General features: G+C 46.3%; 1 protein-coding gene and 1 long non-coding RNA gene across 4 annotated transcripts in view; one reads left to right on the top strand and one right to left on the bottom strand.

Moving 5' to 3' along the window:
- The first annotated feature begins 185 nt into the window (after positions 1 to 185).
- Positions 186 to 9,100, top strand: LOC119031309. Of its 2 annotated transcripts, none has more exons than XR_005078569.1 (5): positions 186 to 913; positions 1,556 to 1,685; positions 1,814 to 1,919; positions 4,877 to 4,972; positions 8,999 to 9,100. It is a non-coding gene; the product is annotated as an uncharacterized LOC119031309 (long non-coding RNA). The 2 variants fall into 2 exon arrangements; XR_005078570.1 differs by lacking the exon at positions 8,999 to 9,100 and adding an exon at positions 5,086 to 5,376.
- Positions 2,954 to 13,741, bottom strand: part of si:dkeyp-23e4.3 (rho GTPase-activating protein 7) — a 94,064-nt gene continuing 83,276 nt past the window's right edge. For both annotated transcript variants that reach the window (XM_037119690.1, XM_037119691.1), the window contains exons 13-17: positions 10,591 to 10,705; positions 10,279 to 10,515; positions 9,959 to 10,188; positions 9,026 to 9,199; positions 2,954 to 4,951 (exon numbers count right to left, since the gene is read on the bottom strand). In XM_037119690.1, coding sequence (XP_036975585.1) covers positions 4,843 to 4,951; positions 9,026 to 9,199; positions 9,959 to 10,188; positions 10,279 to 10,515; positions 10,591 to 10,705 — 865 coding nt within the window. In that variant the 3' untranslated portion in view covers positions 2,954 to 4,842. The remainder of the gene's footprint in view (positions 4,952 to 9,025; positions 9,200 to 9,958; positions 10,189 to 10,278; positions 10,516 to 10,590; positions 10,706 to 13,741) is intronic.

Here is a 13,741-nt window from a genome sequence, read left to right as displayed (position 1 = left end):
GTCTTCTCCCTCCACGACCTGCGTGAGTGACTGACTGAGTGGGCTTCGTTGCAGAGAAGCAAACAAGCCCACTTGATGAAGTTAATTATACATCTCTCTCTCACACACACACACACACACACACACACACACACACACACACACACACACACACACACACACACACACACACACACACACACACACACACACACACACACACTCACACACACACTGGATGTTTGTAATTGTGAAGTCTGCTGCCTTTACCCAGCAGACCGTCGTGCTCTGCCATAGATATAAAAGTTGAATGACTCTGAGAATCATCACGAGTCGCAGAGTTGCCGTTGGAGGAGTTGTTAAGCCGAGCCGAGGGGCAGATGTGCGTCTTTGAAACTTATGAAATATCTACACTCCTCTTCTTTGTACTACTCTTCTCTCATCATCCAGTTTGTCCCGGGACTCTCCGGCTCATCTCAGCACCTTCTCAGGCAATAATTCCCGCAGCGGCTTCATGAAAGATTCATTAAGCTTTCACAGAGTTTGCTGCCTTTTCTGTTTTCTTTTCTTTTTTTTTTTTAGTTTGAAGGACGGTGTTGAAGGTGTTTTGACAGTCGCTCCAGGAGGAGAGAGCCCGCCACGCCACCTCAACAACGCCCACGGAAGCAATAACGTTTCCCGCCTCGATGGGACAGACGGATCTCATCACCCGGCGGCCACAGATGATATTTCTTCCCTCTCTCGGGTGCCTCGGGGTGGATTACAGAGGCGAGGTGGTGCCTGGGAGGTCGCGCCGTTTGAAGGCCTGAGTGGTTTCGCAGGAGCCGCCTGGAGAGACCGAAGCAGCAGCTTCCTCCCCGCTGAGGAGGACGACACTGAATTAACATTCAGGAGAAGCTGAAAGGTGTCCTGGAGGTGCAAACCAGAGTGGAAGGTAAGATTGTACGTTGGAGCTGAAAGCTGCACGTATCAACATATTTGCTGTGTCTCAGTTCAGGTCTGCATCCTTCAGAAGAGCATTTAAAGGCCAATTATGTCACAATGCCACGTGAAGGCTGTCCCGATCCGAAGGCTCCTCCAGACGCTCCTTCTTCTCCCTGTTCTTGGAGGACGCACATATCCCAAGATTCTTTGCACGATGGAAAAAGAAAGAGAGAAAATAGCGACATTGCGTGGCGTAGATCGTCACTTTCACGTGACGTAAGTGTAAAACATCTGGCGAAGCGACCAGGAAATGCTTCAAAGACTAGACCGTCCCATTTAACTACAGCTGACGTGGTTAACAAGGTCTCTGAAGGACTCAAAGGCTTGGAAGACCTCAAAGGCCCTCAGGGTCCTTCAGAGGATGCAGACCCTGAATTCAGACAAAGCAACAGCAGTCTCGACTGTAAAACTCATTTTATAGCAGACGTCATCATCACCTCACACCACAGCAGATGGCAGCTTCTATGCCTGCCCTCCAGCCTACAACAGCCAATCAGTGATGAGTTATAAACCCGCTCTCTCTCCTCTCTCTGATGGGATAGACGGATCTCATCACCCTGCGGCCTCAGATGATATTTCTTCCCTCCTTCAGGTGCCTCAGGGTGGATCAGACAGGCGAGGTGGTGTCTGGGAGGTCCGTTTGAAGTCCTGAGTGGTTCTGAGCAGCAGCTTCCTCCCCGCTGAGGAAGACGAAGTTTAGAGGCGTCAAACAGAGATGGAAGGTACATATGGATTTTTATAATGTGTGTTCTTGTGCTTAAAGCTGCACAAATCAACCATTTTAGAGTGTTTATGGAACATTTAGATGCTGAAGTCTCATTTATGCTCCGTTCATGTTCGCTTGTTTCAGAAGATGTAATCGTCCCTGTCCACACGCAGCAGTAAGCAACACGACCACCAGAGGGCGCCAACCTTTTCCATTGTCGCTCTGCTGAGGCTCTGAGAGGCAGGTGAAGGTGAAACTTTTTCTTTCTGATGATCCTTTCGCTCTGAATTGTTTTCTCTCCCGTGTTTATGACCTGAGAAGTTTTCGTCTGTAAAACAGAGTGTTAAAAGTCTGTCGAAAAAACAAAAAAAAATAAAACAACCTCTAAAACCGATCAGGCAAAATTCTTCTTGGTTTGCTTTCACGTGTGAAACCGAGCGGAGAGAGAAGACCATCTGTGCGACAGTTTGTGTTGTGAGCGCATTAACTTCACCACCTCCTGAGGAAAATACGCCTGTTTAGCTGCTAAATGCTCCACTGTGTTCACCAGCTAGTCGCTCACTCTGTCTGTTGCCGGGCAGATGCAGGCGCGTCCGCTCAGAGTCATTCACATCAAGGTTAATTTCACATAAACGTGTCGAATGTGACGTTCTGAACGAGCGCTTTGTTTTCCTGTAACCTTCGACCTGGAGTTCATTCTGAGTTCACGTCTGGGTGTTTCGGCACCATACGGAGGGAACAGACTCGTGGAGAAATTAAAGGCGCCTGCAGGCTCTTCTGTGCTTCTGTTATTTGTAATTTGCATAAATTATTCCTCTTCCCTTAAAATCCTGTTTAGGCCGGGGCGTGATGTCCTCGCCACGAGACGCATTTTTACATCACATTTTGTTGCTCGGCGCTCGTCTCTCGCTCCGAGTGTTTATCAGCGACTCAGCTATCTGATCTCCGAGATGAATCAATAAGATATGTAAATAAGCTTCATGCAAATGAGACACAAGTGGGTGTCGGTGAGGACGGGAGGAGGAGGTGAGAGTTTGTTTTTGTTTTTTTTTTTTCTTTTAGTGTGGAAGTGTGCAGCGTGATCACAGCACTGCCAGGCTTATTAATCTCTGGCGCTTCAGTGGCGCAGTGTGGAACCTCATCTCCACGCTGCCTGCTGCTTCCACCACCTTCCTCTGAAATTACAGTCAGTAATCTGTTTGGCACTTAGACGAGTCGCAGAGGAGAGGAGACAAAAAAAAAACACACACACACACACAAAAAAAACACACAACAGGGAACAGATTCACAGAGAAATAAACATTTTAATTAGGTGTTTGGCACACAGACAAGATAATGTCTTCTGAAAGCTGAAAATTAAATAGATTTGATTGAAGATATTGGAGATAAAGTTAAATAATCTGAAATATGATGCAGATATTTACACACACACACACACACACACACACACACACACACACCTGCTCTGCTTCACAACTTTTAGACACTGAATATGTAGGACGAGCCGCCTCAGACTGAACGCCTCCCTCCTCACAGACCAGAATAAATACAAATGTTGGAAACTTGGGGAGTTTGGAGGGGAAGCTTGTCTGCAGCGCGGCGACGGCCTTCTGTCAATTCACAACTCTGTCGCACTTCAAAGCGGCGCAGCTGTGGCGTCGTCCTGCGGAGAGGTAGATATCGCTCGTCTTTGAACCGTCACACGCGTGTTCCTGTTAGAGAACGGGTCGAAGTCACAGGGACGAATCAAAAAAGAAAAAAAAAAACACAAGAACAGTCGCTCAGACGGGGCGACAGAGGCGATGTGACGGCGTGTGGCGTCGGGCTAATTCCTCGTCACAGCTGGACCGGCGGTGAAAGACGAGCTCGACAAGAAAAAATCGTCTCTGTGGGATTTTGTTTCACCTCAGAAGTTCAGCTCCGTCCATCAGCGCGTGTTATCTGGATAATTGTCTCTGAATGGAACTAAAATATCAAAACCAAAGCGTCTCTCTCTGATTTCTCCGGCACAGATGTGGTTCTTGTCTCCGAGTCATCGAGTGGCAGAACCGTTTATTCTCATTCGCTTCTCCTCCACTTTCTCCTGAAGCCAAATATCTGGCTGCTAAAAATCTGTTTCCTGTCCTGATTTCCTGCAGCTGCCATGTTTCCCCCGACCCTCGTTTGACAGCTCACCTTAACAAAATCAACAACACATATTTTTCCTCTGAGCTGTTTCATCCGTCTGGATTGTTTCGGTGTGAGTTGCAGAGTTTTAGAGATGAAACCAGAACGAGTTGGGCTGATTTGCTTTTTAACCGTGTGACCGTGCAGCAGTCCAGAGAGAGAGATGTTCTTTTTTCATCTTTCAGTATTTTTGTAGCTTCCAATTTGAATTTTTGCGGTCTGTAGTTCAGTTCCTCTCCTGGTCGCTGTTTGTACCTTCAGATATCTGATGTGTTTTACAGTTTCATCAAGGTCATTTTCACCTGTTTCTGGTCGTTGTGTTGACTGTGAAAATCCAACACTTCCTGATTATTTCTGCTTCATGCAAACATCTTTAAAATAACCCAGTAACAGAGGACTTTTATTGTGAAAAACGTGTTTGTTATTAATGTGAAGTGTTAGTTCAGTTGTATTTGAGAGAAGGCTGAAACTCACACCAGAACTGTCTAGATGGATAAAAGCACTATAGGTTTGATTTTGAGGTGAACTGTCCCTTTTTTCTTGCTGAAAACAGATTTCAGGCTGAACAGACTTCCCCCTCCTCCGTCCACTCGTTTCCATCTCGGCCTTTTTTTTCCCCCCTCGGTTAAAAGTCGCACCGTCTTTTCATCCTCCATCAAAACGGCCTTTTGTCCAAAGCTCGCCACAGTTTGCATTTTTCTGGGAGCTCGAGTGTGAAGCGTAACAGACGCAGCGGGGAGCGCCGAGGTGCTGCTGGCAAAATCTGCAAGGTCGCCCGACAAAAAAAAAAAAAAAAAGTGAAGGCACGCAGCGAGAAAAAGAAGAAGAAGGAGCCAAAGAGACGCGGGCGGTTCGGGGGAAGCCGTCGGAGGTCACCTTCCCGGCTCGCTGAGCTCCGGGGCCACCAGGGTTTGAAGAACTTGTGAGAAAGTCCTCTGAAAAAAAACCGATGCTGTAGTTTGTCCCAAAGTTCTGCTCCGAGTTCTCCTCATTATCTGTACGGCCGCTCATATCTTGGTCTCTTTGTGTTCTGGTCTGAAGGTGTCCCGGATCGCCAGCAGACCGGAGGCCAGAAGACGTCCGCTCACTCTGCTGTGCCACTCCTGAGACCGGCCCCTGGAAGACAGAGCAAACCAGGTGAGAAGATGTAATAATACTTTGGTTAAAATCTTTCCAGGATGAACTCAGATGCATCTTCATATTGCCGTCATGAATAAACATTTCCAGTATGCATTTTTAAAACGCTGCAGGAGAAGACGTGGCAACTTTGTGAAAAAGCTCCTGAACTCTGCGGCTGCATGATTCATCGTCGAACATCTTCGTGTGTTTGTGAGACATTCTGGGTCGCTGCAGAAATGAATATTTTCTCATCCCAAAAGAAAAAGTAATGATACGACAGACTGTGAGGATTTATCGTCCTTAAATCTAAAATACGACTCTGATTTTGGTGTAATAAAGTTGTAAATTATGAAAAACTGATTAAAATATAAAGGATAAGTTCACCCAAAAGTGAAAAAAAACCCTCTGTCATCATCTCCTCCCTCCACACTGATGGAAAGTCAGCTGAAGTTTTGTAGCCCACCAAACATTTCTGGAGCTTCACAGCCAAACAGAGTTGCAGCGTTCTGCTAAACAACTGAAGCAAAAGCAAAAATAACATAAAATGAATTTATAGCTGGTCTGGTCTGATTCAAGCCTCCACAAGACTCGATTTGATCTGAAAAGACGTTATTAACACCCTCAATTCTCAGTCCAGTTCTTACTGCAGACAGAAGTGAGCGCTAACGCTTTTAGCATCGCAGCTACAGGGAAGATTTCTGCTTTAAAAAGGTGTAAAAAGTGTAAATAACATCTTTTTACATCAGTTTCTCGAGAAAAGTCTTACTGAGCTACAGAACTTGTTCTCCAGAGACTGTTAGATGATTTATGTACTGGATCTCTTACAATTATCCACATTTTGTCTTTCATTTTACATTAGTAGTCTGACAGTTTTGTATAAATGAGAAGTGGAACACACTCAGAATCTCGCGTTGCTTCCTCAAAATGAAATACGGTCCAATCATTTTCTCTGACTGTCGTAATTCGTGATCGGTGTCTGATCGTTTCAGCGATTTCCAACTGAAATCAGAGTCGTAACTCCAATTCAGCGGCGTTAAATCCTGAAGGTCAGTCGTGTTTCTGATTTACTAACTTTGTGTGAGTAGTTTTTTTTAATTCCGTGGAGCTCCCGTGTGAAGCGGACCCGACCGGTCTCGAAGCGTTTGGGAATGAAAGTGGTGACTCGTGACATTAAAAAGAGGAGCGGCGAAGACAGATTTGATCTATAACTGTGTGATTATCTCAGCGGGCTTTTAGTCGGCCCATTACGACTGAACTGAGCAGGATCCCGTCTGCACACACTCGCAGCCTCGTGTCTCTTTCTAATTTTTCTGATGTGTGTGTGTGTGTGTGTGTGTGTGTGTGTTTGTGCAGCGATAGTGGAACGGCCGAGAGCCGAGACCGCCGCCGTTATCGAGCGCGCGCACATTCACATTTCGGGGCATTTAGCTGAAACTGTTATCCAGAGAAATAAGCCTCGTTTCCAAACTCATTTAAAGGCGACCAGCAGGCGTCTGAGCCACATCGGCCCGTTACGCAACAGCGATCACGTAAGACAGAAGTGAAACACCCCGAGGGACGGAGGCCTCCACCCCTCCTTTTGTCTGCCGCCTTCTCGTGCCTTTAATTTCCTCTCATGAGCTCCAGCTGCCCGTCTGGTGCCAGGCTGTCTTGGACTTATTTGCTATGACAGTAATTTTAAGTGCTTGTTAGGTTTGAAGGCGAGACAACAGATCCGCCGCATCATCAAGGTCAACGGGGCTTTTTACAGTTGGGGCCTGTGAAACTGATCCTATCGCCTCCAGGAGGAAATGAAACACGTCATGGCCTCAGTGAGAGAGGAGCACCGAGGATGTTTTGTTTGGACCGCGGTCCATCTGGAGCCGCTGTGAAACAGAACTTTTATTATGTTTTTAATGGTGACGTGTGTGAGTGAATGTTCTGCTGGGATCTGCAGAAGAAGTGAAGCAGCTGTGGAGGTTCATCACTCTGGTTTCACTCATCAATGATCTGATCGGTGTGATCGATGGAAAGTAAACACATCGATCCATATCATCGTTTTTAAGCTGCTTTATTTTGAAATTCTCCAGCGAGTCTGTGTGATACGGAAGCCCTGATGGGCCAAGAGAGGACGTGGTTTTTTTTTTCATGTTTTAAGAAAAATAAATATTTTTTTTCTGCCAAAACTTTTTCAAAGTACACAGGAGAGGAACCAGACTTAGAAAATGATGCTCAGAAAACACAAAGTGTTTTTTGTTTTCTGTGTTTGTTTTTCTGACCTTCTTCTGATTCTTCTTCTTCTTTTTACTGTTTTCACAAATGGAACAGAGACACACATGGAAGGACAGATGAAAACAAAAAGCAAATGTTTTTCAAATTTCAAGCTTTTTGTTTTCATCTGGGAAAAGGTGTGAAAATGAGAAAACCAACGTTTTGCAAAAAATGGACATTGGAATATTTTACTCCCTGATACCAGCATCGGCCTAAAAAACTGCATATTGGTGGAGCTCTGCTCCAGCGATCCTGCAGGTGTTGCTCTAACAAACCTTCAGTTCTAACTTTAAAGATGGTGCAGGATCAACCTCATGCACCTGTTACACTTCATCAGTCAGATACTGCAGGTAAGAACACAGCAGGCATTCACTCTGAGTCCCTGCAGAAGAAGCAGCAGCAGATCTCAGACCTGCAGCTCGTTCTTCAGGCTGTGGTTAAATGAGACTCTGAGGCCGGCCCGGTGTGAGCGAGCTGCCGCTGCCACCTGTTTTCTGTCGCGCAGAGCTTCATTTCATTTAATCAGCGGAGACAAATAGAGCTGCGAGGCCCCGCCGAGAGTCAAATTGATCATGTAAGCAGCAGAAAATCTGCAGCAAGTTTCAAAGGGCATGAATCATGAGAGGGAGGGCCGCCCCCGTCCTCCCTCCTCCTCTTCCTCAGCTACAGGGAGGTGGTGGTGATGGAGCAGCAGATAGATGCCAGCAGAGGTCAGAATCACAGAACGGGGCTCAATTAAGACGGATGAGACGGACTAAGCGCTCTCTCCAGATATTTCTTTTAATGGGCTTCTCACGGCCTCAAATCCTCTCTGAAGCTCCTGCAGCTCACTTCGCCCTTGTTTCGCTTCCGTCTTTGTTCCTTGAAGGACCATTCTGACATTTTAATGTGGACAGATTATATAAACTCATCAGCACCGGGTTCAACTCTGCCGTGTTGACTGATCGGTCTTCCAGCGCAGAAGTGAGAAGTAAGAAACTACGATCTCTGAAACAAACTAAGTGCTTCTTTAAGTTGTAAAACTTGTGATTACAGGTTGCAGACAGGAAACATTTGGCTCTTCGATGTTTTTATGAACATGTGCTCATTAAAGTGTTGTAAAAATTATAATAGATTATTAGAAAGCTATGATATCATGTTGAAATATTATATTTGGGACAGTACTTGAGTGAAAGTCTTAAAGTATCTGATATTAGATGGTCAATTATCTCTAATTAACATTTATTTCCCACTCATGACGGCACACACGCATCAGATCACATCATTTTCCAGAGAACTTTTAGAAGAATTTAAAGATTTTTTTTTCCACAACAAAATTTAGATGCTAAAAATGAGATTTTTATAAGAAGCGATCGAGGATTTAGACGATCATCCGTCTGGGAGATGGACGAGTGAACACCTCTGACACAGCTCCGTCTACAGATCCTCAGGCAGCTGTCAGAGAGAGAGAGAACTTTTCCAAACAACTTCTGCACTGAAGGAGCACTCATGCCAAAAACATGCCCAAAAAAATGTAAAAAAAAAAATGTAAAAACGTCTCTCCAACATTTGCAGCTCCGATGACGCACTCAGAGCTGCAGTGTGATTCAGCTGCTCGAGGCTCAGTGTCTCCAGAAGTTTTTAAATTTCAGATTTTAACGCTCCACTTTTCACCTCCATCTTATTTGTGTGTCAGCAGAGGATTATAGAAACTGTGCACGCGTTAGAGAAAGTTCCTTTCGTTCTGTATTTCCTGACATCTTTATTGTCTATGAAAGACAAAACACTGAACTATTTATCCCTGCGTCCTGGCAGCTGTCTTCCCTCTGCAGCCATCCTCACCTGGTATCTGTCCGACAGAGGTGGGTCAGTCGGGTCTTCCTCACTCCGGTGGGCTCCAGCAGGTAGAGGCAGGCGTGGACGTGGGCCCTCAGCCCCTCCGACAGCACCTCAGGGTGCTCCGTGGACACAGAGGACAGGTACAGAGGACCGGAGGACGGGTCGGCCTGCCACGTCCTGAGGAGGAGAGAGGAGAGATTATCAGGAGGTGTTGTGTCTTTCACTCGCTCTCTGTTTCCCGTTTCGATAAAGTTCCATGAAACTGACTTTTAGCTGTTCACCATCTTTATGAGTTTCCTCTGTGCCAGACAGCTCCATCACATTATTCCAAAACCTTTAAAAAAAAACCACGTCAATCTGTTTCCCCAAATTCTCGCCAGAGCACCAAATGTGGATCAATCCGCCGCATAAAATAATCCCCAATAAATACGCTATTTCCTCCTGGTTAGAAGATAACAAACTGCAGTGAGCAGGAAACTGCTGAACCTTTTCAAAAATGTTTGTCTTTAAAGATTCATGTCTTCAGTAGGAACCAGTGTGTTTGGAGCTGAGACGGACGAACACATTCTGGTTTTTGTTCTCTTTTCTAAGATTCTTTCTTTCTTTTGTGTGATTTGCTTGTTTGAATGCAGCCGTGTTGATGCTCTGTCTCACTCAGGGCTATATGAAGCTAATGTACGCGCTCATAAATGGAGCAGCTAACACACTGTGATGTGATTCAGCTGTGAACACAGATACTGTCGTCGCTCGTCTGACTGCAGGCGACGATTAAAGTTTCATCAAACCTTGCAGACGCAGAAACACCAACGACTTTAAATCAAACCAACATTTTCAGAGTATTTTTGGCTCTGACTCGTCCGTCCTCGCCGCTCCGTAGCGCTCAGCGGGTTAAGACCCAGAGGCCTGTGAAGCCCGGGGCTCGCCGTGCCTCATTACCTGAGCAGCAGGTGCTCCTGTGGGGGGCGGCTGCCCAGGCCGTGGCCCTGGCCCTGGAGGAGGCAGCGGTAGACTTCGGCGTCCTTGGACAAGGTCTGGACGACGGTGGCCTGACGTAGGCCTCCCTCCCACAGCTTCTGCTCCCTCAGCAGCCGGTGGAGCAGCTCCTTCTGCGGGGCCTCCACCTCCACGGAGCCGCGCCACATCCACAGCGGGCAGCCGTCGTCCATCTGAGGACGAGAGGAAATGAAAGATCTGTGCTCAGATGTTCGTCTGCTTCCTGTCCCACACGCTCAGGACTTGACCTCCTCTCCGGTTACCTTCTTGAAGCTCAGCTCCACCAGCTCCGGGGCCGGGTGGCTCTCCCAGCCTCGGCTCTTCTCCCGGGCCTCCTTCAGGAGGTGCTGGGTGCTCAGCTGCAGTTTGCTCCTTTTCTCCTCCATCTCCTCCTCACCTCCACTCTGAGCGGGGGACACCGGGCCTCCTCCCTCCTCAGAGGGGGAGTCATCAGGGGGGCTGGCGGGACTTAAACTCTGACCGGGCCAGAACTCTGGAAGCTACAGAAACACTTTATTATTAATATTATGACTGTATTAATCGTTATTAAAAAGCTCGTGTTGTGTGTTCTGTACCTGGAAGAGTCTCTGGGCCTCGGTGATCATGTTGGCGAGGCCCTGCGTGGCCGCCAGGTTCTCGCTCAGGTCCCGCTGGTCCGGACGTCCCAGGCTGTACTTCCTGTGACTGGACCTGCAGCCGCAACAACACAGGATGAGGAGCAGCGTTACTTTTACTGTCTCTTCTGGTCATGTGGCACCAATTATAACAGTATTCGTGTCTTTCTACTGCAGAGACGATCCGGTGAGACGCGTCTTTGTGATAATACAGAAATGTTTTCAGCTCCCAGGTGTCAGCAGATAAACCCGGGGGGTTGGGAGGTGATTATCGGGCCACAAATCTGCTCCTCTTTACATTTAATGTGTTTCTGAAACACGTGACGCGTCGCCTTCACAGCAGCGTCACGTGCAGGAAGTCATTCTGCCGGTCAGACAGGAATCAGCGTCACAATGACAGCAAGTGACAGATTCAGGTTGTTCTGGAAATCCTTCACGCTGCTGAGCTTTACTGGAAACTGGTGGAATCACAGGAAGTTGTTTTATTAGATTTAATATTAAAATTGTTGTTTATCTTTTCAGCTTGATTCGGTTCTGACGACGAAGAAAAAGTTGAAAGCAGCGTTTTGTCGAATCAAACAGCACCGAGTCTTTTCAGGTCAACACGAGGCGAGATGGTCGGACAGCTGGTGAGACCATTAAAAGGTTCACATCTCAGTCGGATGAGAAGCCACCAGGGTAAAGATGAGATCTCACAGATCTGTGGCAGCAGTGTGACATGACGTCTGACAGGCTTCCAGGAACAGAGTCACAGTGGAACGAGGAAGAGGTGGAGATGGAAAGGAAGGGAGGAAAGTTCAGGAGGAAGAGGAGCCAGTGAACAGAGAGAGATGTTACAGGAAACACAGAGAGGAGGAGGAGAACGAGGAAAGAGTGTGGGAGATATCGGGAGGAAGATCTGAGGAGGAAAATCAGAGTGTGATTTTTGGATATGGGGAAAAAAGGACGACAGAAAGGAGAGAACAGTAAAAGGAAACAGGATGGATGATCAAATGTTCCTGATCATGTTAGAGAAGAAGAAGAACGTACAGAAAGAGGGTTTCAACCACAATAACAAAGCCTGCTACGGGTGACGTGTTTAATCATTTCCATTTTTCCTATATTGGCTCTCACACACATCGTGCAGCTGCCACAAAAACTTAAATACACAAATTAGTCCACCGCTCAAAACTAGTCCATTATTTTTTTTCATTAGCATGACAATTTCTTTTTTCTGTGTGAAAGTGAGTGCGAATGTTGGTAGGAGAAAGGGAAAAAAAACAAAAGAAAACAAAAATAAATGAACAGTTTTCTTCTTAAAAACAAAACAAGTATAACTATAAATGCTTTTTCCATCCATCTTGAACACCAGTGAGTCTTTGTTGAGTTTAAAATCGATAATGTTAATAAAGTAACCAACAAAACGCTGTCACCGGCCTCCACGATGCAATTGAGACACTGAACGTGACACATAGGAACTCATGTCACAGCACGTCTGAACACATTTTGTCTTTAAAATGAGTGATAGTAAGTTTTCTTCCTCTGATGCTGAGGGACGCAGCAGCGCTGGAATAAAGCGAAGACCTTGAGCCCAACAAACGCAGCTCAGATAAAAGCTGATGGGACTCCAGAGCGGCTCCTAATAATTAAGCTCATTTCCCAATAATACAAACCACCAACTGCAACGGCCATTATCATTCTGGACAGCCTCACTCTGTCCCCTCTCTTTATCTTCCCTCCCTCCCTCCCTCCCTCCCTCCCTCTCTTCTCTCACCCGTTTATAACTTCCTTTCCAGCCGGAGAGCAGATAGAGAATATCTTTCAAATCAGGGAGGGAAGCTGCGGCCAGATGGAAATTGGTGGAGGTTATGTAACGCGCTCTCAGTGTAAACTGTGCTGACAGCTTTTCATTACAGAGACAAAGTGTGTGTGTGTGTGTGTGTGTGTGTGTGTGTGTGTGTGTGTGTGTGTGTGTGTGTGTGTGTGTGTGTGTTACAGCTGGACCGGATCCAGAGGTGATGTCAGCTGTGAGAACGGAGAAGTTTGGAAACACGGCCTCTAATGAAGCAACAAAAGGAGGAAGAAAAACACGTTTCCATGGCAGCTAAATGTCAACCGGCCGGGTGTGACGGCTAACACACACACACGCACACACACGCACACACGCACACACACACACACACACACACACACCATCTGAGGGTGAAGTCAGTGTCTGAGACGAAGGCCAGGGCTTGGATTTAAACGTTAATCACGATGAAGTCAGAGTCAGCGAGTCGTCAGACTTTTGGAAACTCTGATCGATATTTTTCATCAAAACAAAAAAATGATCAATCAAGAAAATAATCACCAATGAAACTAATCATTAGATCACAACAGAGTCGGTGATATTTACATCACAGGACTATTTCATAAACACTGGTACCTTCCATACCTTCCATAGCAACCATTTTCTTCTGACATCAGTCACGGGAGGAAGCGTAAATATCGCACTGCTGTGTTGCAGGTTGACGACACGTGTCACTCGTGATCATTTCACTGTTTCCTGATTGATTAGCAGCTGATAAAACAAAGGTGAAACATGGCGAAACTACTCAACCACTTCCTAGCTCACATTATTTGTGTCACATGTTATCACGAGACATCTCGAACACGTTTGTTTAACCCCGGAAGTGGACCGCACCGGATGTAATCACAGAGTAACGTCAGATAGGAAGTTGCTGAATGCTAACGTCGGCTAACAGGTTATCAGATATGTTGTTTCATCAACGATTACCTGCGTTTATACGAGCTGCAAACTGAAACACAGCAGAACAACATGATCCCAACAGCTGAGCTCCCCACCCTCAGTGTGATGTCACAGGAAAATGGCCGCCGTGTGAATGTGGTCTCTTCGCTTCAGTCGACTATAAACACCAGCATGTGGAGACCCGAAGCTTTGTTTGAAAAACAGTGAGAACTGCGTGAGTTTTATTTGTTTCTGGGGGAAAATTCTCAAAACCACCATCCGTGATGTGTTCAAGGACACATGGAGGTGATGAAAAGCGCAGCACTGATGAGAAAATAAACTCCAGATGACACATCACATAAACAGTGTGCGGTTAATGAGCTAAGACTAGGAGAAGTGTTTGAG

This window comes from Acanthopagrus latus, chromosome 13 (assembly GCF_904848185.1).
Source record: "Acanthopagrus latus isolate v.2019 chromosome 13, fAcaLat1.1, whole genome shotgun sequence".
Lineage (NCBI taxonomy): Eukaryota > Metazoa > Chordata > Actinopteri > Spariformes > Sparidae > Acanthopagrus > Acanthopagrus latus.
Note: the sequence above shows the minus strand (reverse complement) of the source record. Positions and strands in the feature narration are given on the sequence as shown.